The sequence below is a fragment of the Nicotiana tabacum genome, chromosome 1 (genome assembly GCF_000715075.1).
Source record: "Nicotiana tabacum cultivar K326 chromosome 1, ASM71507v2, whole genome shotgun sequence".
NCBI lineage: Eukaryota > Viridiplantae > Streptophyta > Magnoliopsida > Solanales > Solanaceae > Nicotiana > Nicotiana tabacum.
Genome location: NC_134080.1, coordinates 1,291,615 through 1,313,431, shown reverse-complemented (window position 1 = coordinate 1,313,431; position 21,817 = coordinate 1,291,615). Strand labels below are relative to the sequence as shown.

Below are 21,817 nucleotides of genomic sequence, written 5' to 3'. Positions count from 1 at the left end.
AATTTCTTATTGTTATAGGTTAATTTAACATGATAATAATATTTATAAACTTCGGTGCACAAAAATTAAACTCAATCATTGTAATGGAGAGGTCAATGATAAGGTCTGCATGCCAACAAGATACTCTCCCTCCATATATATGGTGGTTAATTTTCAGTGTTGTGTGTTGTATCCGTGCGATTTATAGATCACGGGTTCGAGTCGTAGCCACTAATGCTTGTATTAAGGTAGGCTGTCTACATCACACCCCTTGGGTGCGATCCTTTTCCAGACCCTGCGTGAATACGGGATGCCTTGTGCACCGGCAGTGGCGGAGCCACCTTACAGAAAGAGGTGTCAAATGACACCCCTTCGTGGGAAAATACACTGTGTAAGTAGGTAAGAAAATATTTATATGCATATATACTATGTATTGATACCCCTTCGCGGGAAAATACACTGTGTAAGTAGGTAAGAAAATATTTATATGCATATATACTATGTATTGATGATGTGCCGAGGGTATTGCGGAAACAGCCTCTCTACTCCTTTGGAGGAGGGGTAAAGTCTGCATACACATTACCCTTCCCAGCCCCACTAGTGGGATTTTACTGGGTTGTTGTTGTTGTTATATACTATATATTGACTCCCTTTAATTTTTTGGTATGTTTCCTTTTATATATTTTGACATCCTTAATGAAAATTCTGGCTCTGCCACTATGCACGGGTTACCCTTTATATGTGTTTGTGTGTACATACATACCTATAATTTTCTTTCTTAGTACTATGAGAAAATAAATATATAAAATTAAACAACTTACAGTATGGAGATTTTTGTGAGGAAATATTAAACTAATGCAAAATCTCCAAATAATTGGAGTAATAGTTATATTATTTAAGATTGAGTTTGAGAGAATTCATTCTCAAATTCTGGGACCAGATCAAAAAGGAAGTAAACTTGAACACAGAACACATACAGTAGGAATTTTTCACTATAAAAAGTTTCATTCTTTCAGTCTGATATCTTTTTTTGGTAAGCATTAATTCCCAAGAATTATTAATATCTCTACTTTATTCACCTTTTATGTAGTAGTAGTAGTTATTATTTTATCTTTAATTTCCACCATTGAAGCTAACATTTCAGCTAGCTAGCTATTCCTCAAGGTCTTTTCTCAATCTATTTAAATATCTTAATTAGTGCAAATTTACTATGTTTAAATAAATTGTGTCATTTTTTTTAACTAGGAAAAGCTAAACTGATGCAGATTGTACCAGCAGAAGGCATGAATAACAATACAGAACTAGAGCAAGTTCGCGATTTGGCTGTAGTGGAACATGAGGAGGAGGAACAATTGTCCGAGAGTACGATGAGAATTCAACCATGGACTAAACAGATCACGTTACGAGGAGTCATTGCTAGTACGATAATCGGATGCATTTACAGTGTGATACAAATGAAAATGAATCTCACAACTGGAATTAATCCTAATCTCAATGTCTCAGCTGCTCTTCTTGCTTATATTTTCATTCAGACATGGACCAAGATTGTTAAAATGCTTGGTTTTGTCTCTGTTCCTTTTACTAGACAGGAAAATACTATGATACAAACATGTTCTGTTGCATGTTACAGCATTGCTCTTGGAGGTAATGTACTAAATATATTGTTTTAATTATGTATTTCTTGAAATTCTTTGTGAATAAGAGTATCATTTTTGTGATTATGATATGAAATACAATGGGTTTTTCAGGTGGATTAGGATCTTATTTATTGGGAATGGACAAGAAAACTTATGAGTTAGCTGGTGTTGGTACAATGGGAAATACATCAAACAGTTATAAAAAACTTGAGATTGGTTGGATGATTGGCTATCTTTTAGTAGTTTGTTTTATTGGCCTTTTCGTATTGGTTCCTCTTCGAAAGGTATTTTAAATTCTTAAGATTTTCCATTCTTTTAAATTTATTAAGAATATATGAATTTTAATTTATAGAAATATGAAGTAAGAGGGCAGCTCGATGCACTAAGCTCCTGCTATGCGCTGGGTCCGGAGAAGGGTCGGACCATAAGGGTCTATTATACGCAATCTTACCATGCATTTCTGCAAGAGGCTGTTTCCACGGCTTGAACCGGTGACCTCCTGTCACATAGAAGCAACTTTACCAGTCACGCCAAGGCTCCTCTTGGCATCTTGGTGCACTAAGCTCCCGCTATGCGCTGGGTCCGGGGAAGGGCCATAAGGGTCTATCGTATGCAATCTTACCTGCATTTCTGCTAGAGGCTGTTTCCACGGCTTGTACCCGTGACCTCCTGGTCACATGGCAGCAACTTTACCAGTTACGCCGAGCCTCCACTTTAATGGTGTTGTTCTAAATGGTGTTCTTATACACAGGTGTTGATAGTGGATTATAAGTTGACATTTCCAACTGGAATGGCTACTGCAGTTCTTATTAATGGTTTTCATGGGAAGAGTGATAAACTAGCTAGGTAAAATTACTTATAACCTTTCCTTTTTAAGTAATTTTTTATTCTTAAATCTTAATAAGGCCATAATATAAGTTCTTGATTATTTTGCAGAAAACAAGTGAAGTGTTTCCTCAAGTTTTTTAGCTATAGTTTTTCATGGGCTTTCTTTCAGTGGTTTTATACTGGCAAAGAGGATTGTGGATTCCAACAGTTTCCTACTTTTGGATTGAAAGCCTGGAAACAAACGTAGGTCTTTTTTTTTTCTTTTTTTTTTTCCTTTAATATCCTCTCTTTTTCTCACCTTTCTGAGCTGAGGGTTTGTTGGAAACAGTCTCTCAACCTTCACTAGGTAAGATAAGCCTGCGTACACACCACCCTCCACAGACCCCACTTGCGGGCACTGGCAAAACCACTCACTTTAGCAATGGGTGTCAATTGACACTCCTTCGTCGAAAATTGCACTGCATAGATAGGTTAAATTTTTTTGTTTAATTTATTTATATTATATATTGACTCCCCTTGATTTCTTTGCATGCTTACTTATTTATATTTTAAATCCTCTTAGTGAAAAGTCTGACTCCGCCACTGCTTGTGGGAATATACTTGGATTGTTGTTGTTGTTGTTTTTGATTTAATCATATGATCATGGACTAATATATATTATCTGCTGTTTTTTTGTAGATTTTACTTTGATTTTAGCTTAACTTATGTGGGAACTGGAATGATATGTCCTCATATAGTGAACATATCATTGCTTCTTGGAGCTGTTCTTTCATGGGGTGTAATGTGGCCTCTTATAGCAAAACTTAAAGGAGAATGGTTCCCTGCTGATATACCTGAATCCAGTATGAAAAGCCTTAATGGTTACAAGGTTAATTTAATTTTCTTTCTCTTTCTCCTAATTGTACTTAATTAAAATCTTAATTTTCTACAGATTTTTCATTCTAGTATATTTCTTGCCTTGTCTAGGTCTTCATCTCCATTGCCCTCCTACTTGGTGACGGCCTTTACAATTTTGCCAAGATAATGTACTTCACACTAGGCAGTGTTCATGAAAGATTCAAACACAAAAACCAAACTCCAGGTAAAGTTTAAATGGAAAAATTATCACATATCCAGCTTAATTACAATTGTTATACGAGGATTAAGTATCTTCGTACTGGGTGAGAGGCTAGTCTGATAGGGTTGTGTCCTAGACTGCTAGTGGTTATTGTTGTGTCCACAATATTCTTCCACTATTCATAGTACCGAGTCTTACGTGTTATTGTTATTGTTTTTCATCTATTTTCTGGTACTTATGAATGCTGTTATTATTTCTATAGTTTCTATTGATAGTACTGCTATATTGTCTTCTTTGTCTCCTTGAGCCGATGGTCTATCGGAAACAACCTCTCTAACCCCGTATGGTAGGGCTAAGGTCTGCATACACTATATCCTCCCCAGACCCCACTTGTGGGATTTTACTGGGTTGTTGTTGTTGTTGTTGAAGGGGAGCCTTGGCGTAACTGGTAAAGTTGCTGCCATGTGACCAGGAGGTCACGGGTTCGAGCCGTGGAAACATCCTCTTGCAGAAATGCAGGGTAAAGCTGCGTACGATAGACCTTTGTGGTCCGGCCCTTCTCCGGACCCCGCGCATAGCGGGAGCTTAGTGCACCGGGCTGCCCTTTTTTTTTTGTTGTTGTTGAGGATTAAGTATATGACTTAGGTTGAATTTCTTAATATCTCAGCAGCTGGGGTGAGACAGAACAAGAACTCAGGGGATGTAAAATATGATGAAGCCTTTGTTAGAGAAAGCATTCCAATGTGGTTTGGAGGCGTAGGGTATTTAGCCTTGGGAACTATTGCTGTGATTATGATACCATTAATTTTCCATGAGATCAAATGGTATTGGGTTATCATAGCCTATCTTTTTGCTCCATCTTTAGCTTTCTGCAACGCGTATGGTTCTGGTTTGACTGATATAAACATGGCCTATAACTATGGCAAAGTTGGACTTTTTATGATGGCTGCATTGGCTGGTAAAGAACATGGTGTTATTGCTGGTTTAGCTGGTTGTGGTTTGATCAAGTCTGTGGTTAACATTTCTTGCATTCTGATGCAAGATTTTAAGACAGGGCACTTAACTTTGACATCTCCAAAAACTATGTTTCTAAGCCAAGCTATTGGCACAGCTTTAGGATGTGTGATTGGGCCACTAAGTTTCTTCTTGTTCTACAATGCCTTTGATATTGGCAACCCTAATGGTGAATTCAAGGCTCCTTATGCACTGATTTATCGAAATATGGCGATTCTTAGCGTTCAAGGTGTCTCGGCTTTGCCTCAACACTGTTTGCAGCTGTGTTATGGCTTCTTTGCATTTGCTGTTGCAATAAACTTGGTGAAAGATCTTTCTCCAGAGAAGATAGGGAAGTGGATGCCATTGCCTATGGCGATGGCGGTGCCTTTTCTAATTGGTGGATATTTTGGTATTGATATGTGCATAGGTAGTCTGGTTGTATTTGTATGGCATAAACTTAACTCAAAGAAGGCTAAGGTGATGGTTCCAGCGGTTGCTTCTGGTTTGATCTGTGGAGAAGGTTTATGGATTCTTCCTGCATCTATTCTTGCTTTGGCCAGAGTAACTCCTCCCATCTGCATGAAATTCTTGGCTTCTTAAAGAACTTGATTGTACAACTGGTCCATAGAAAACTGATGTACTGATTTACAGAAGAGAATTTTAGTCACCTACAGCTCGTTTCATTTGGTTTTTCTGCATTCTTAGTCTAGGAAATGACAAAGTTGTACGTCACACATTGAAATTTACAATGAGAATGGGTGGCATTTACAATAAATTTCTCCCCGATATCCTGTGCGAAGTATTTGGTACTCTTGTTTGTCCTATCACTTTAATTCCTTCCTTTAGGGAGAAGAGAGGAGAATGAGACCCTAGAAAGAGATATGGGGTCCGGCCCTTCCCCGAACCCCGCGCATAGCGGGAGCTTAGTGCACCGGACTGCTGTGTTTTCTTCTTCTGCCCTTTTAGGGGTAGGGATAAGGCTGCGTACATCTTACCCTTCCCAGACCCAACTTGTGGGAAACTACTGGGTTTGTTGTTTTTGTTGTTGCTGTGTTTTCTTCTTCTATATCAGACTAAGTAAAGGTCAATTATAGTAACAGTCTATAATAAACAGCACGAATAGCCTGAAAAATGGTAAGTAACTTGCTATGATCAATCTCGTTTACAATATCTGTGAATATATCTTAAATCATTACCAAATGCATAACTAAATTAGTTATACAGCATTTCCTCTTTCAATTTGAATGAGCAAATCAACTCAATAGACAATGGTACCCGTTAGCCAAAATATAAGAAGCCTCTAAGAACAAATTTGACAAAGTTTCTTCTTGCTAATCCACATCTATGAAACATCAGTACGAGCTCAAATACTTGTAATCCTATGACGTATATCCACTCAAAAGTGTAACTTCAATGAACCTCATTTCATGAGAAAAATTGAATAATATACAATTGTACATTAGCTGCAGACTCCAAGAGGCTAATAATTCAGGCTTCTCTAGCAGGAATACCACCTTCGACGTTGATCATATAATCACAGGCAAAAAGCTTACGAAGTGATGATGCCTGCCAAAACATCACTCTTGCCCCTTGCACCTATTGTGTAAACCAAACGAATCGCATCAAGCCACCAGTCCAAAGATTCCCATGAATCCGCGATCTGAGAAATAAAACAATGTCAGTGGTTATACAAAGGAAACTTTTCAAGGAATGTAAAATGCTAAAGTCCAAAACAGGAGAATGTAAGACTTAGAAAGTGTTTCCTACCAAAAGATTAATCTTAAAATGAACATATTTAATATTCAGAACTAAATTTTCCCACCCTCACCCATTCCTAGAAAGGGAAAAATCATGGATAACATAAAATTAACTTGTAAACGTTCCCATGAATAAGAAGAATGGCAACCTGCACACAAATGTTCATGTTCACATCTTGAACCCTTTTTTGTTTGTTTTCGGGACTAATTAAATATGCTACATCTAGCACCATATGTGTATTTTAAGTTATCCAAATTACTGTAGCATATTTGTAAGAACCTGAGAACAAGTCGTATCCATAGCTGATAATCTCTAAATCTAGAGGCTCGGAGAGGAAAGATAATTGAGTTGGAAAAGTGTGAGATAAAGATATGATAAACAGGTCTGCTCAAATATTAGGCAATATCAGAAGACGCCCAAATGCAGTCTTATCAGGTGTTACCAAAGTAGGCCTCTGTGTGTTTTTGTGTGTATGTGTGTGTGTGTGTGTGTGTGTGTGAGAGAGAGAGAGAAGGTAGATTTGACATGATCAAAAGTGGAGGTAGATTGCTTGCATAAAATCCAACTCTTGTCAAAAGGTATATGTGTCTAAGCCAATTTGCTGTACAAGATGAAGAAAGTGAGTGGATCACCGCAGCAAACAGGTCAAGGACAGTAAAGAGTGGGCCAGGGTTTGATGTTAATAAGTATCCATAGAAACCCTAACACATAGGCAAAAGGCATTATGAAAGCATGGGCCCAAAGGGAGCAATGACTTTTTAAAAAATCACAATCATTTGCTAAAGGAAGCCTTCAAAACATCCTACAGAGAAATATTAGCTTTTCTTGACAAATTACAACTATAGTTACTCTCCTTTTAAATTAATCTACCTTATAATTTTCAATGTCTTGGCCCATGTTGTCAGGGAATATGACTGCCCTTCAAATAATTAGGAAATGTATATACTGCTGTCTCCAATTTATTGGTTCGCAGAGGACTGGATTAGACACTGATTACCAGCAACAGAGAATATTGTAATCTAACTGTATAGTTCTCTTAGGCAGATTTCATCCATGAGCTCAAATAACTATCAGAATTAGCCCTAGGAAACATCAGAAGGGGAAAACATAAGCTGAGAAAGCGTCAAGAATTACCACGTAAACTGGTCCATGAATCGTATCAATGCAGAGGCCTGCACCAGGTGGTAATGTAAGATCAGAACATGCTGATACAGAGACGATATCAGGCACATCAACTTTAATTGCTTGTCCATTAGGACTCGTATCTGCTGATGAAAGGCTTCTTGACATGTGTCGTTGATCAACTTTACTGATCTGTTCAAGTAGGAAAAGGAATTACTAGTAAAGAAACTACAATTATGTATCAAAGCAAACGTGCAAGTACACCATTCAGATCCTTCAAGAAAGCAATAATTTCCTATCATCTACTTGGCAGATCTAAAAGAAGAAAACACCACTCCGTGCGCATCAAGGGAAGGTCAACCTTTGGCGCAACTGGTAAAGTTGCTGCCATGTGACCAGGAGGCCACGGGTTCAAGCCGTGTAAACAGCCTCCTGCAGAAATGCAGGGTAAGGCTGCGAACAATAGACCCTCGTGGTCCGGCCTTCCCGGGACCCCGCACATAGCGGGAGCTTAGTGCACCGGGCTGCCCTTTAGAGAAATAAAGCATTCTCCAGTTCAAGTGAGAAATTAGAACTTGATAACAAGGGAAAAATAGAAAAACCAAAATAGTCACAAACCTGTGACATGGTACGCTTAACATAAGTGACATGCAAGGATAGAAGTTCAAAGAGATCATGTAAATAATGATTAGCAATAGTCAGGTTCTACCATGTGATCTACTGATACTTTTTCACAGTAGTTTAGTTATGCCATTATAATTATGCTGAAACCTCATAGCACGAATTTTGAATGCAAGAGAGGTTTTCATATGGAACTAGATTTCTAAATTGTCCATGAAGAAAGAAAAAAACAATGCTCGTCTCCCATAAAAATATTGTGTATTTATTGCTAACAAACTAAGGCATGGACTTTCTTTACCTGTTGAAGTCCTTCGTGATTCAAAACAAACTGAGAACGCTTCCAGTCACTGTGTGGTGCAAGCGGATTACCAGCAGGTGGTGCAGTTAGATATCCAACCTTTAGGTAGGGCAGAGGTAGCTGGAAATAGATAAGTGCTTTTAGAACTTCATTGCATGATAACTTATATACCCAGGATTCTAGCAAATTACATACCATAGATCGCACAAGCTTCAAGGCACTTGTATAAACCTGCATAAAAACAGCAAACTGAAATGAGGACAATGGGAACTACTTAACAAGTTAAAGCAGAAGAATAGCCACTGGCTTCCTGATGACAATTTTCCTTCACAAGCTAGCAGAATAATGATCAAAATCTTGAATTCCCTTCACTTGCAATGTGTATCACCAGGGTAAAGAGTTAATACTCTCTTTTGATACAGCTAGTCAAACCAGACTGTAGAGTTAACAATAAGTGATAATGACATCAACACCAACAGTTACTGTGTCACGGGTAGATTAGTTTGAAGAAATAGGAAGAAAAGGCAAGGATTAGAAATATAATGCATTTATGACTTTACCCAATGTTTCCATTCCACTCCTTTCTTTTTCATCACAACAAATTGACGCCTTAGTTATACAAACAGAATTATGATGGAGATAAAATGGTAGCATTGTGGTACTAAAATCATATATTTCAGACAGAAACGATATACCGAGTAATTTGGTTTCAGTGCATGTGCAGCCGCAATGTAAATCGCAGACTGGCTGTACAACTCATTAGGAGAAATATCTTTAGCGTTAACAGCTCCCCCTGTTCTTGACATGTCTTCTACAGAGTGATGCAAAAAGAAGGTTATCATCATTCCACTTTGTCCTTTCACATTGCTTAATTTATTTCATTTTTCACTTGAATAGGAGGGAGGTAGTTGGAAATGATCATCACTCTCCAAGTGCAGAAGCCAGAGAGCAGATATGTTAAACCTACCAGAACAGTTCCAAGGTTGTAGATTGCCCTATGGAAATCAAATTGCAGTTGGATCGCTGCACGAAACTGCAATTCATAAGAAAAAATGAGTGATGTGAGAGCATGAAAAAAAAAATCAGATACACAGTGCCTTTTAGGACTCAACCAAACTACTGGACCTAAAATGATTTTGCAGCTTATTCTTCACATCTAGGATCTGTCATCAAATAAAACCAGTACCTTACTAATTGCCGTTTTGACAATTGTCAGCTTTTCTCTGGCAGGAACAATTGCACTGAGTTCCTGAATGCATTTCAAAAAGCATGAGGTCAGGTTTCAATCTGGCAAACTGAAATAAAGAGCAAATTCAGGAACTATACTGAAATAATCTACGCCAAGTCAATATCTTAAGTCTGGAAAAGCTTGTCCAGCAAGAGGATTTTTCTCAAGTACAGGTACCTGCAGGGCAAGTCCCCAGTTGTTCAATGCCTGGAATAACAGTTAAAAGGAATTAGAGTAGGGAAAATACTCCTATGGACAAGAGATCAAGAGCATATCATTATAAAGCAAAATAATGCATTTCAGGAGAAAAGCAGCAAAATTCACATGAAATGAACAACCAATGTCTGCATAACCAGAAAATTCAGCAAGCGTAATATATAGAAAATTGTTCAACATAAAAAAACACCTAATCACTTCAGAACAATAGGAGATCATTAGCTGGTATGTTGATATAAAAACACAGTACAAATGCATCCTTTAGATAGAGTTATATGATAAACTGGTAACTGGTATACCTAAAGAAAAAATAAGGCTACTACAGAAGAAGGAAAAATCAAAAGATACCTTAGGTTTTTCTTTTTGATAATACAGACTTCAAAAAGATTAGCATTCAAAAGAAAAGGCAGGGGTTGGAAAGAAACAAAAAGGGAGCAAATGGCCACTATTAGCATAAGTTAAGCTAGCTTAGAAATTACCTGTGGACTGTTCCAGTTGAGCTGGACAGCTTTTTCATAGTTCTTTGTTGCCTGAAAATTTAAAGAACAAGAAAGTTTTTCGAATAAGGTTGAGCTTACTTGATATCAATTAAACAGCAAAGCTTATAAGTTGAAGGAGAAAGAAAAGAACAACACAAGCTTTGCATCATAAGCTTGCCAACCAGATATCATTAACTTAGGACTCATTAACAGAAACGTTTGTGCTTATTTCAGCTAAAGATAAAAACAAAAATAATGTGTTTGTATTAAGTTTCTAGAAAAATGAAAATAAGACATGTTCTTTCATTATAAGAGGTCTTCGGGACCAAATAAATGAACCTTGGCAGGAACAAAAGCGGCTTTAGAACAAAGTTGGAAAGAAGAAAAGGACGAACATGGTAGTGAGCCGTGAAAGGTAGTGCAGAGGTGGGGGAAAGGGGGAAGGATTGGTGTCAAACAGGGTTGGAGGATAGAAGAGGCGACAGCAACAGATGAAGAGGAAAAAGAATGAAGAAAGGATAATGGAGGAGTGCGGTGAAGAAAAGTGGGTTGGGGTTGGAGAGCAGGTGGGAGGGGTAGTATTGCGGATGAGGGGTAAAGGTGCGAGAGAATGTTGGGGGTTAAGGATCAAATAAAACAAAAACACACTTTTTCTTTCTTTTTTGTGTTTGGGTGTGCACTTGAACATGTGTGTAAAACAGAAACAATTACAACACCATATATTGAATTCTATTTTCAACATTCTGAAACTTAAAACAGGAAAGAGTTTCTAGTTACCAAACAGTTCCTCAATTAGGTAACAAAGAAAGAATAAGGCAGAATAAGTAACCTCCAAAAGCACATCAAATTCAAGATGATAACAAAGCGACTGTCCCAGCGTAACAATAATTCAGAATGACTTCTCATATCTTCAACCATGGTTCTTGCAAAGGTTGTGCATCTACTGACAGAATATAGAAACGAAGAAGAGGAAAGATGTGTCTTATCTTTTAGGACTAAACAGAACACTCTTTTCGCTCCTGAGGCAACGAGAGCAAATAACATAATAGAGCTAACGCTAACCTGCTTCCAAAGTTCTTCAGCTTCTTTTGTACGACCCCGGATTTTCGCTCGATCAGATATTGCAATGGCCCAATTATAGTAAGCCTGAGATAAATAGGAACAAGAAATGGCCTGAGATAAATAGGAATACATGGATGAAACACGACAGACCCATGTTCAGACTAACCCCTCTCTACCAACTACCCTCTCTTCCTTAACGTGTTATAATGCTTTGACTGTATATTGATATATAAGTGAACGTGTCTGCTGTGTGAATACGATATTAGGGATAGGAACTTCTACAAGCACTACTAATTGCTCCAGCAACTCAATGCCAAAGGATTCACTTCAATGGAAGTGGACAATACAGTATTGAATTTGCAATTTGGTACAACGTTGTGGGTTTGCCGCTGGAGAATAATGAAAAGGATATATCGAAAAACAAATCATCAGATGGAAAGCTAATACATATAACAGTAGTGAGAGATCATAACATAGGCCACTGAATTGTGACTTTCATATAAAGTAATCTGATCTTGCAGTTAAATCCCACTTGTGGGATTATACTTGGTTTGTTGTTGTTGTCGATCTTGCAGTTAAATACTACTCCGTTTAATATCACAATGTAACCTGGACTACTTTACATATACACAAGTTAAATATATGTATTGTTAAAAAAAAAAAATGGGAGACTATTATATGGTTTTGAATACATACATCATTGAGTGTAGGACAAAGACGGGTTGCCTCCTCATACTTCTTGCACGCCTCTTCCAGCAAATCATCTTTTGAAGGTGAAGTGGAATCTGGGTTTACATTGTCTGCACTTTCCTGCATGAAAAATCAAAACTAGGAATTGTCAAACTATGAGTAATCTCTATAAAAGGAGATTCAGATCCTTTTGATATGTAGATAATGGGGTTTCTCTTTCTTACATTCTTTTTCCTATTCTTTAGGTAATTCCGAGGATGCTATTTACAAACAAAAAAATAAAAAAATTGCAAAAACTATCAGTCCAAAAAACTAAGGAACCAAATTACCTGAAGAACCAGTGCCCAATTATAAAGTGCATCATAATCTTCTGGATTTCGCTCTAGCGCACTAGCATACCTGCACAAAGATCAGAACTTAGATAGGCATTCTTGAAATATCAAAGCTTAATATGGGAGAAATCGCTATGCAGTTTAGAGTTGTGCATAAATGCACTAACCAGACCAAAAAGAGGAAACAAACAAAATCGCCGAGAAATCCCACATTGACAAACAATCAATTCTCAACATGACATGAATAGCTTTTTTTTTTGTTTTTTGTTGAGCTATCATGACACGAAATAGAAATTGAAACAGTTGTTTCATACTTCAAGGTGGTTGTTTTTTTCTTCCATAAAATAGCTGTACATTTAGGGGTCCTAGTGGAACATTTCAAAGTATTCAATTAATTCTTTTTTGAGATAAACCATCTTACGCAGAGCAGACAGTGAATACTCTATCAAATTCAGTAACAAACTACTCTATAAAGGTACTATCTCACGTCCTGATCACCATGTAGGAAAATCCTGGAAAACAAAACCCCCTATAGAGTGGTGTGTTTAACTTGGTAGTTAAGGAGGCTTGGCTAACCCAGCACAACCTGCAGAGAAGGAGATTATGCATCTACAATAGATGTGTTTTGTGCGAGGAATATGAATATGTGAATCATCTTTTCATTCACTGTGAACTAATCAATCAGTACTGGAGCATGCTATTGAACATATTTGAGGTGAAATGGACCATACCAAGGACACGAAGGATTTATTCGTCAGTAAAGTTCGAAATTTGGATAACCTAGTGCAATTCTATGGTGGGTGATTTACGGTGAAAGAAATCATTAATATTCTGAAGAAAAAAAGGAATAGTTAGACACAAATGCTTTTGTTTTAGCATTTTGGCTTAGCATGGTGATTGTAAATGAAGTTGATACCATGTTAGACTTCCACTTTCATTTGCAGGATTTGTAGAGTTTTGCCTTTTGTAATGTACATGTCCAGCACCCACTTAGTGCTGGAGTGCTGGAGATATCTCGATAAAATCGTAACCTATCAAATAAATTAAAAAGCGAACTCCGACTCCTTGTAGAAAGTTAATTGTCTGAAAACCTCTAGATTTACAAACCATAAAACTTGTCACGAAATTGGAAAATGGAATGTCACAACCTAGGCCCAATTAAGATGTATCACTCCCTAACTAAAATGGTGCTAAGATTAGATTTACCTCCGGGCAGCATATGTTAGAATCCGTTGGCGAGATCGACCCTCCTCGTCAGCACCTGTGACGCTGTTAATCAACTCCAAGGCAGCATTACTGTCTGTCTGCTGCTGATTGCTCTGTTCACTGGAGAATGAAATTCACAAGTAAATAGGAAAATGAAAGTTAGACGTATTGAGGTATTGAGGTCAAGATGAAGTAATTTATGGTTATAGAAGTGATTCAAAAATAACAAGCAGAGATCAAAACTCATTTTTTTATAATTGATAATAGATAATAAATGCATTACGCAGTTAAAGCACGAAATGCATTCAAATATTACATCTCTAGAGAAACTCAGCTTGTTCATTTATCCCTTAAATAGTCCATCTATCCCTCTTAATTTCAGATTCAGATTTGGCAGATTGAAATAACAAAAAAAGGCCCCTGTATGTGCCATAGTGGGCAAAATCGTATTAAATGTATATGAGATGTTACATATACACATATCTAACTCTTAATCTAAGAGGATGATCTATGAGTCTATTCTCGAGGATCAAAACAGAAGTCTCAACTAACTTTGAAGCATGAATTACACGAGGAGAATCTTTCTGCTCTGAACCCATAACTATGCCATCAAGCAAGCCGAAATACTTTAAATTCATTTTGTGCTTTAAACATATTACTTTTGTGTTTCTTTATGTGTACTTTTGTGGAAGAAACTGGGCGAGACAATATCAGTGGGCGAGACAATATCAGTGGTCAAGACAAGAAGGTGGCGGAGTGTGGTACCTTCAGATGCTGGAATGGTCATCACTCATAGACCAACCATCATCTTCTTCAACCTTGTCCATTTTCTAGTCAATTAATGTTCATGCTTCATTTACCTTCATTCATGGTTATTTTCAACAATTGTGTGTGCTTTCTTGCTCTAATTAGATGAGTACATTTTTACATTTCAAGAATACACTTTTACTGCTGACCAGCCATAATATTCTTCAATCTTGTTCATTTTTTTGGTCAAAATTTATTTATATTTCATTTATCTTCGTTCATGATCATTTCATCCACCGACCTGAACTGTTTTGCTTTAGCATCAACAGCAGTTAACTAGGAAGAGTATGTTTCACAGTCAAGAACTCACTTTTACTATCGACCAGCTATCATCCTCTTCAATTAGCTAGTTTTCTAGTCAATTTTCTTCCTGTTTCATTAATCTTTATTCATGATCATTTCATCCAACCACCTAATTCTGTCGCTTTTGCATCAACTACAGTTTCCTTAGACGAGTATATTTTACAATCAAGATCCCGCTTTTACCGCCGACCAGCCATCATCTTATTCAATTAGTTTCTAGTCAAGCTTTCTTCCTGTTCTATCTATCTTCATTCATGATCATGTAATTCAACAGCATGAGCTTCATTGCTTTTCTGTCAACTATAGTTAACTTGGAAGACTACGCTATACATTCAATAATGCAGTTTTAATATAGAAGCACCTGATTGCTGATTCAATCTAGCACATTAACGATATATTTTTCTTTAAGAGTTTATGTTATATAAACCGTCATTGTAAAGATATTTTTACCTGTGAGGAGTATCGCCTTCGCGTCTTTCCGCTTCAGAATCATCATTAGCATCGCCATTCTTCAATTCATCCAACAACTCTCTCATTGTAAATGTTCGGCTACCTTCATCTTTTTTTAGCTGCTTCGAATTGCTCTCCGATTCAACTGTATCATCCTTTAGCTCATCTACCTTCGCATTTGAAGCACTCATCTCGTTCGACTGGATCAATTTGGACGCCTCTGCATTGTTCAATTGTACATCACTCACCTTGGGATCTGAATCACTCGCCTCATTAGATTTCGCCAATTTCTCGTCAGATTTTGAGGCCTCTGCATCATTCGACTGTACATCTCCTGATTCGTTAGCAATTTCTTCGGATTTGTCAAGCTTGGGATCTACCGCGTCGGTTGATGGTGATTCCTCTGGCCGGATCGCGGTGTCCCCGGGATCTTTCACGGTGGCCGGAGCTTCTGCTTCTTTTTGCAATTCCGGTTGATCGGCGGTTGAGGACATGGTGATGAAGGAGAGAGGGAGGAGTTAGCAATGGCGAAAGTAATGTTTGAGTGTGAAGCTACGAGCTAATGGCGAAGTACATGTGACAGGGAATTGTTTTTGAATCAACCTGTAAGGACTAGTAAATCATAAACCAGATAGTGGTTGGGAAAATTCAGCAAAACTGGAGACTTTTGGGGTTTAAAACTAGTTTACAATACTTTAGAGGGAGGGGAATAATATATGGAGTAATTGGCAAATGAACCTTGAAGCATAATTCAATTTTACCCCTAACTTTTTGATAAATGCCTATCTGTTATGATAAATATCATATTGTGGTGGATGTCTGCTCTTACTCCATTATGTTCATGTCAAATGCTTAATGACATATTCAATGACATATTTTCTATGTTCAATGACATATTTTCTTCACTTTTTATGCATATATAAAGGTTTTGTAATATATAGGAAAATACTTCTCTCTATCTCTATTTCTTGTTCATGTTTTATTTAATTGCTTTTATTTCTTGTTCAGGTTTTACTAAATTGTTTTTATTTCATAATACGTTATCAGCACGATTCTCTAACCAATTGTATGTATATCTACAAAAAAAAATCCTACATCCGGAAAGATTGCAATTAGAAGCCATACATATCATATTTTGGTTAGATGTAAAGAGAAACTAAATATGGTAAGTAATGAAACGTAAGAAGGTATGATTATCTTATACTTGGCATTCCTCTAATATCTCGTATGCACACAACTTCGTACTACACATGTATTGCATAAGCACATATTCATATTACATCTTTTATATCACATGAATGGAATGAAATTTTCGAAGTTCTATATGTGAAAATCATAGTAGCAGTCAATTGTTGATATGACGCATGTCATGCTAACCAAGAATATGTTATATAAGTTGTCTTATGCTTTTTTGTGTGCTAACTATCTTCAATCTGTCCTGCTGCTTTTAATATTTTTTATTTACTTGGATGAATATTTTTTCTTTTTGGGTTTTTGCACTTGCATAAAAAATAAAAAAATTGGTCATACTGATTAGAAACATAAATCATCTTAAAGAAAACAAGAAATATTTCACATCTTTATCTAGGTTAATTAATTAATTCTTTGAAATTTGGAAAACAAACCAGCTATTGAGAAAGTATTCATAATTTATGGTCGTATTATTTGAAAGCAAACAACGATTAGTATGACTACTAGAAGAAGTATTTTTGAGTATCCATGACCTACTTGATGTTTGCTACTGACTTACCATTTTCAAGTATTTTATATGAATGATGCACAAGCTACAACTGGAAAGTTGTTACCTATAATGTTACTTTTCAGGTAATATAAATGTTGAATTTATGTATTAGTACTATATATGTGATGTTACCTATATGATGTACTTTTGATAAATTTATTCACTAATTGCTTGATTGAATTGAGTGAAGGAAAGTCATGGCATTAAATCAAATCCAATAGGTAGGGTATACCCCGAAAACAACAATATTTTTTAGAGAGACTCAATAAATATTATGACAATAATTTTATAATCCATTTAAACTCTAATAAAATTTAGAAGAAATATTATGACTAAAAATGGTTGTATTTCATATAGATGCTACAAATAATTAATAAAGCTTTACACTAATTTGAGATTTGTACACTTATTTAAGAAAGGAAATTTGATTTTGCTAAGTTGCAAATTAGTTGTGTATAACTTTCTTGGCATGATTGAAATTAAGGCTTGAGAATGAATCTCAATATTGTTTAGCCTATTATGTCATTGATTGAGGGTAAGACATCGGGATGCTCCATAATGATAAGAGTTGGGTTTGAGTCCCAATTTATTATGGCCTAACATGTCTTTATATTGGTAAGACATTGGGTTTGAGTCCCACTATACCATATTGATGATATAATGATGACTAAAGAAAAATAATATATTTTTCATTAAAGGCATGAAGATTGTCCCACTTGATTTGCTCTATTCTTGAAGTGAATGTGGTAGCAGTGCATAATAAATTTAAATGAAGACAAGTGGTTGAACAACGAACGTGGACATTCCAAAGATCAAAATAATAATAATCATCACTATGATTATAAAAGGAGAACAATAAGGATTCTCAAAATAGTCCTTCAAAACGTGAAGGCAATGTTTACTACCAAATTGGTATGAAAATAATAAAGCACGTCGCTGATTATGATCAATTCCTTGAAGAGAATGTGACTTGTGATAAACATTGAGAATGCAAACTCATTCCTAAAGTTGAATGTGACAATATGTGATAAAAGCAATGAATAAAGACATGCAATTCATGATTATATGAATATCACACAACTCACATCTAAAGGAGGTTTGAGTGAAATAAAGAGAATAAATATTATTGTGTGGTTACATGAATATGTCATTGGTCGCGTACATGTGATACGCCAAATATTATTTTGTCATGCCTTATAAAAGTTATTAAAGGCAAAATTAAAGCAAGAAATAATTTTGCTTATGATAATTCTGACCATGACAATTTATTATAATATAAGTTTCTCCGTGAAGGAGACATTTACCATATGAATGGTATGATAAAAAATCTTGTAGTACAAAAGTTATTAAGAGCTCCGAAAAAAATAATTTGTTACTACCCGGATGAATAAACTTATTCATGACATTGATATTGTAAAGTCTCAAAAGAAACTTTTTTCAAATGTATAAGTCAAAGTGGTTGGCATATTGAGACTATAAATGAAAGGAAGATTGTATATCTTCATATTTTTATAGTCATACCGAGTAAATATAAAATGTTACCCGATTTTCTTTCTATTTGTACTACACAAATATAAGCATGATGTTAGAATCATATGCCACAAGTAAACTAAAGGTTTACTAAAATAAATACTAGTTGGCATGACTGGTTGACCATCCCAGTTCAATTATGATGCGAAAAATTAATTAAGAATTACATTGACATATATTGAAGAATAGAAGATTCTTTAAAAATTCTCTTGTGCTGTTTATTCTCATGATATACCAGTTAAGGTTGGGATTGAATCCCTTGATTTCTGGAACGAATAAAAGGTGATAAATACATGGGCCCAGTCACCTGCCATGTGGACCGTTTACTATTATATGATTTTAATAGATGCATCTATTCTATGGTCACATGTGCATTTGTTATCAACTTGCAGTTTGGCTTTTGCAAGATTGTTTGCTCAAATTATTAGAGCACAACTACAGAATATAAATTATGATGATTTATCTTGATAATACTGGTTTAAATCCAAGTTGGTTTAGCGGAAATTGTATGTCTCCAATTACAGCTAAATCATTGGTTATTAGAACAAAACTCCAAAAAATAAAATTTGGTATAAGATGTATTATTTAATATACACCAGCACTTGTACACATCTAGCCAAGTTATGAAATTTTTTTCCTATAACAATCGGTTCAAGGTCAGGAACCAAATAAATTTTATATAGAAATATGTATGTGCTATATGATTTAATTATGCGACCACAATGCACAAGTATGGGTTCCACAAGAAGGTTGGGAAATGTATTGGTGATCCCAACATTAGGGGGAGAAAATGGATAGCTGAGAAAGTGATACGTGAAATGAATTATTATGAATACATATAGATCCTCATACAAGAAAATATGAACTTGAAGTTCAAGTGATAATTAATTTATAAATTATTACCAGACGCATTTGCTGACCCAAAGCAAAATGTCATATTTCAACTGCTAATGTTCCAAATAGAATAAAGTCCATGAGGGACAGAGTCTATGGCACGCATGAAGCGTAACAGACCAATCGGTTCCAAAGATAAAACTCCTTGAAGAATGAGAGGAACAAATGTTCAATATGGTCATAATAAGGAGGCAAGTACTTTAGAAGGGCACCACGACATAACACTTCGAAGACCTCATGTGAGAGGCTCGGGTACCTGAAAATAATGAGATAAAGAGATCTCAATAAGTTATGTCTTTATTGTGTAATAATTGAACCGATATAAAATGATTGTCGACGATATTGTTAACATAATGTAGCACTAAATATTATTAATATTGACGAGGATCTTGAGTTCAAATCTGTTATGAAATTTGGGCACATAAATGATTGGCCAAATGAAAAATATGCAAAAAAAATTGACTTCACTTGAAAAATGTAAAGTTGGGCGGATAGTCCCAACACCTAAAAGTATAAAGCCAATAGAGGTATAAATGTGTTCTTATGCAAAAAAAAATTCAAGTCGACAGATATAAAGACGACTTGTGACACAAGAAAATTAGTAAATATCCTCACATTTATTATATGAAGACATGTTCTCTTATGGTGGATATAATTATTTCAGGTTTTAATCTGGCAATACATGAAAACTTGATATGCGTATAGTGGAAATCATTGGAGGATTAAAATTGTTCTGAAGCATATTAATGTTTCCAAAAAATTTATTAAATAAAGCTTCAAAAATCCTTATACGGATTGAAACAATTAGGGCGTATATGGTATAATCGCCTGTGTGAGTACCTATTGAAAGAAAGGTACAAGAATGATTCAAATTGTCCTTGTATCTTTATAAAAAGATCTAGATTTGAATTTGTTATAATCTCTGTGTATGTTGATGATTCAAATATCATTACAACTCCCACGCAACTTCCTAAAGCAGTAGACTGTTTAAAGAAAGAATTTGAAATGAAAGATTTTGGAAAGACAAAATTTTATCTTGGTCTACAAATTGAGTATATGAAAGATGAAATTTTTATCAATCAATCAACATACACTGAAAAGATTTTAAAGCGATTTTATATAGATAAAGCACATCCATTTATTACCCCGATGGTTGTGAGATCACTCGATATAAATAAAGATTCATTCCGACCTCATGAAAATAATGAAGAACTTGTTGGTCCTGAAGTATCATATCTTAGTGCAATTGATGCACTAATGTATCTTGCTAACACTAAAGGCGTGACATAACGTTTTCAGTTAATGTCTAAGAAAGATATAGCTCTGCTCATACAAGGAGATATTAGAGTGAAATCAAACACAAATTGTGTTATCTAAAAGGGACTACCAATATGGGCTTATTTTATGGCAATGATTACAATCCCGATCTTGTTGGTTATGCCAATGTAGAGTATTTAACTGACACACACAAGGCTTGATCTCAAACATGCTATGTGTTTACATGTGGAGGCACTGTCATATCTTGACGATCGACTAAGCAATCAATCGTGGCTACTTCTTCTAATTATACTGAGATAATTGTTATTCATGAAACAAGTCGATAATGTATTTGGTTGAGGTCTATAATATATCTTATCCGAGACAAATATGGTTTGAAGTGTGACAAACTATCCATAATTTTGCATGAAGACAATGCATCATGCATAGCCCAATTGAAGGGATGATTCATAAAAGGAGATAAGACAAAACACATTTCACCAAAATTATTTTTCACACATGATCTTCAAAAGAATGGTGATATCAATGTGCAACAGATTCATTCAAGTGATAATATGGTTGATTTGTTCACCAAATCTCTACTGACGTCAACCTTCAAGAAACTGGCGTACAAGTTTGGGATGCGAAGCCTGAAGGATGTGAACTGATGCTCTCATCAGGGGGAGTTAATACGTGGTGTACTCTTTTTTCCTTACAAGGTTTTGTCCCACCATGTTTTCCTTGCAACGGTTTTAACGAGACAACCAAAAGGCGCATTTCTAAATATGTGTACTCTTTTTCCTTCATTAAATTTTTTTTCCTAATAAGGTTTTAACGAGGCACATTATTTATGGACATCCAAGGGGGAGTGTTATGATAAATATCATATTATGGTGAATGTCTACGCTTCCTCCATGTTCTTCATGTCAAATGTTTAATGGCATATTCAATGATATATTTTCTATGTTCAATGACATATTTCTTCATTTTTCATGCCTATATAAAGGTTTTGCAATAGATCGAAAAATACACACAATTGAAGAATAAAATCTCTTCCTTCTCTCTATCTCTATTTCTTGTTCATGTTTTATTTAATTGTTTTTATTTCTTGTTCAGGTTTTACTAAATTGCTTTATTTCATAACACTATCGATATTAAAAGAAGAAGATTTTTTTTTTTAAAAACGGTCAATTTGATAGAAAACATGTAATGATATTTTAAAATCCTTAAAAATTGTAAACATATATTTACATTTTTTGTAAAAGAATGTGATTATTTAGAAATATTTTTAGATAAAGTATCACATTAGCATCGTATTACTTGAAA

At 35.6% G+C, this 21,817-nt stretch overlaps 2 protein-coding genes across 9 annotated transcripts; one reads left to right on the top strand and one right to left on the bottom strand.

The window, feature by feature from the left end:
* The first annotated feature begins 744 nt into the window (after positions 1–744).
* Positions 745–5,272, top strand: LOC107784854 (metal-nicotianamine transporter YSL1). Of its 8 annotated transcripts, none has more exons than XM_075225323.1 (8): positions 745–1,012; positions 1,245–1,623; positions 1,728–1,900; positions 2,368–2,462; positions 2,553–2,687; positions 3,123–3,312; positions 3,411–3,525; positions 4,172–5,272. In XM_075225323.1, exons 2-8 carry the CDS (start codon positions 1,263–1,265, stop codon positions 5,095–5,097), a joined length of 1,995 nt encoding a protein of 664 aa, XP_075081424.1. In that variant the 5' UTR covers positions 745–1,012; positions 1,245–1,262; the 3' UTR covers positions 5,098–5,272. The 8 variants fall into 8 exon arrangements, with proteins under 8 accessions (XP_075081424.1, XP_016461527.1, XP_016461524.1 ...); XM_016606041.2 differs by having other exon boundaries at positions 764–1,012; positions 4,169–5,272; XM_016606038.2 differs by having other exon boundaries at positions 770–1,012; positions 1,225–1,623; positions 4,169–5,272.
* A 345-nt stretch (positions 5,273–5,617) lies between these two features.
* LOC107784855 (protein HLB1) lies at positions 5,618–15,720 on the bottom strand. The gene is made up of 14 exons (XM_075225404.1): positions 15,070–15,720; positions 13,510–13,629; positions 12,301–12,370; positions 11,978–12,091; positions 11,282–11,365; positions 10,220–10,270; positions 9,702–9,731; positions 9,483–9,545; positions 9,260–9,329; positions 8,992–9,107; positions 8,492–8,527; positions 8,297–8,416; positions 7,390–7,569; positions 5,618–6,157 (listed from the first exon to the last, which is right to left on the bottom strand). Exons 1-14 carry the CDS (start codon positions 15,561–15,563, stop codon positions 6,047–6,049), a joined length of 1,659 nt encoding a protein of 552 aa, XP_075081505.1. The 5' UTR covers positions 15,564–15,720; the 3' UTR covers positions 5,618–6,046.
* Between the last annotated feature and the right edge of the window lie 6,097 nt (positions 15,721–21,817).

Coding starts and splice junctions, on each gene's coding strand:
- LOC107784855 (XM_075225404.1), bottom strand. CDS start 15,563: ATGTCCTCAACCGCCGATCAACCGGAATTGCAAAAAGAAGCAGAAGCT. Junction 11,366..11,977: donor TTTGTCCTACACTCAATGAT/GTATGTATTCAA, acceptor TATTTATCTCAG/GCTTACTATAATTGGGCCAT. Junction 9,330..9,482: donor TCAAAACGGCAATTAGTAAG/GTACTGGTTTTA, acceptor TATGAATTGCAG/TTTCGTGCAGCGATCCAACT.
- LOC107784854 (XM_016606038.2), top strand. CDS start 835: ATGCAAAATCTCCAAATAATTGGAGTAATAGTTATATTATTTAAGATT. Junction 1,013..1,224: donor CAGTCTGATATCTTTTTTTG/GTAAGCATTAAT, acceptor TTTTTTAACTAG/GAAAAGCTAAACTGATGCAG. Junction 1,624..1,727: donor TTACAGCATTGCTCTTGGAG/GTAATGTACTAA, acceptor TGGGTTTTTCAG/GTGGATTAGGATCTTATTTA.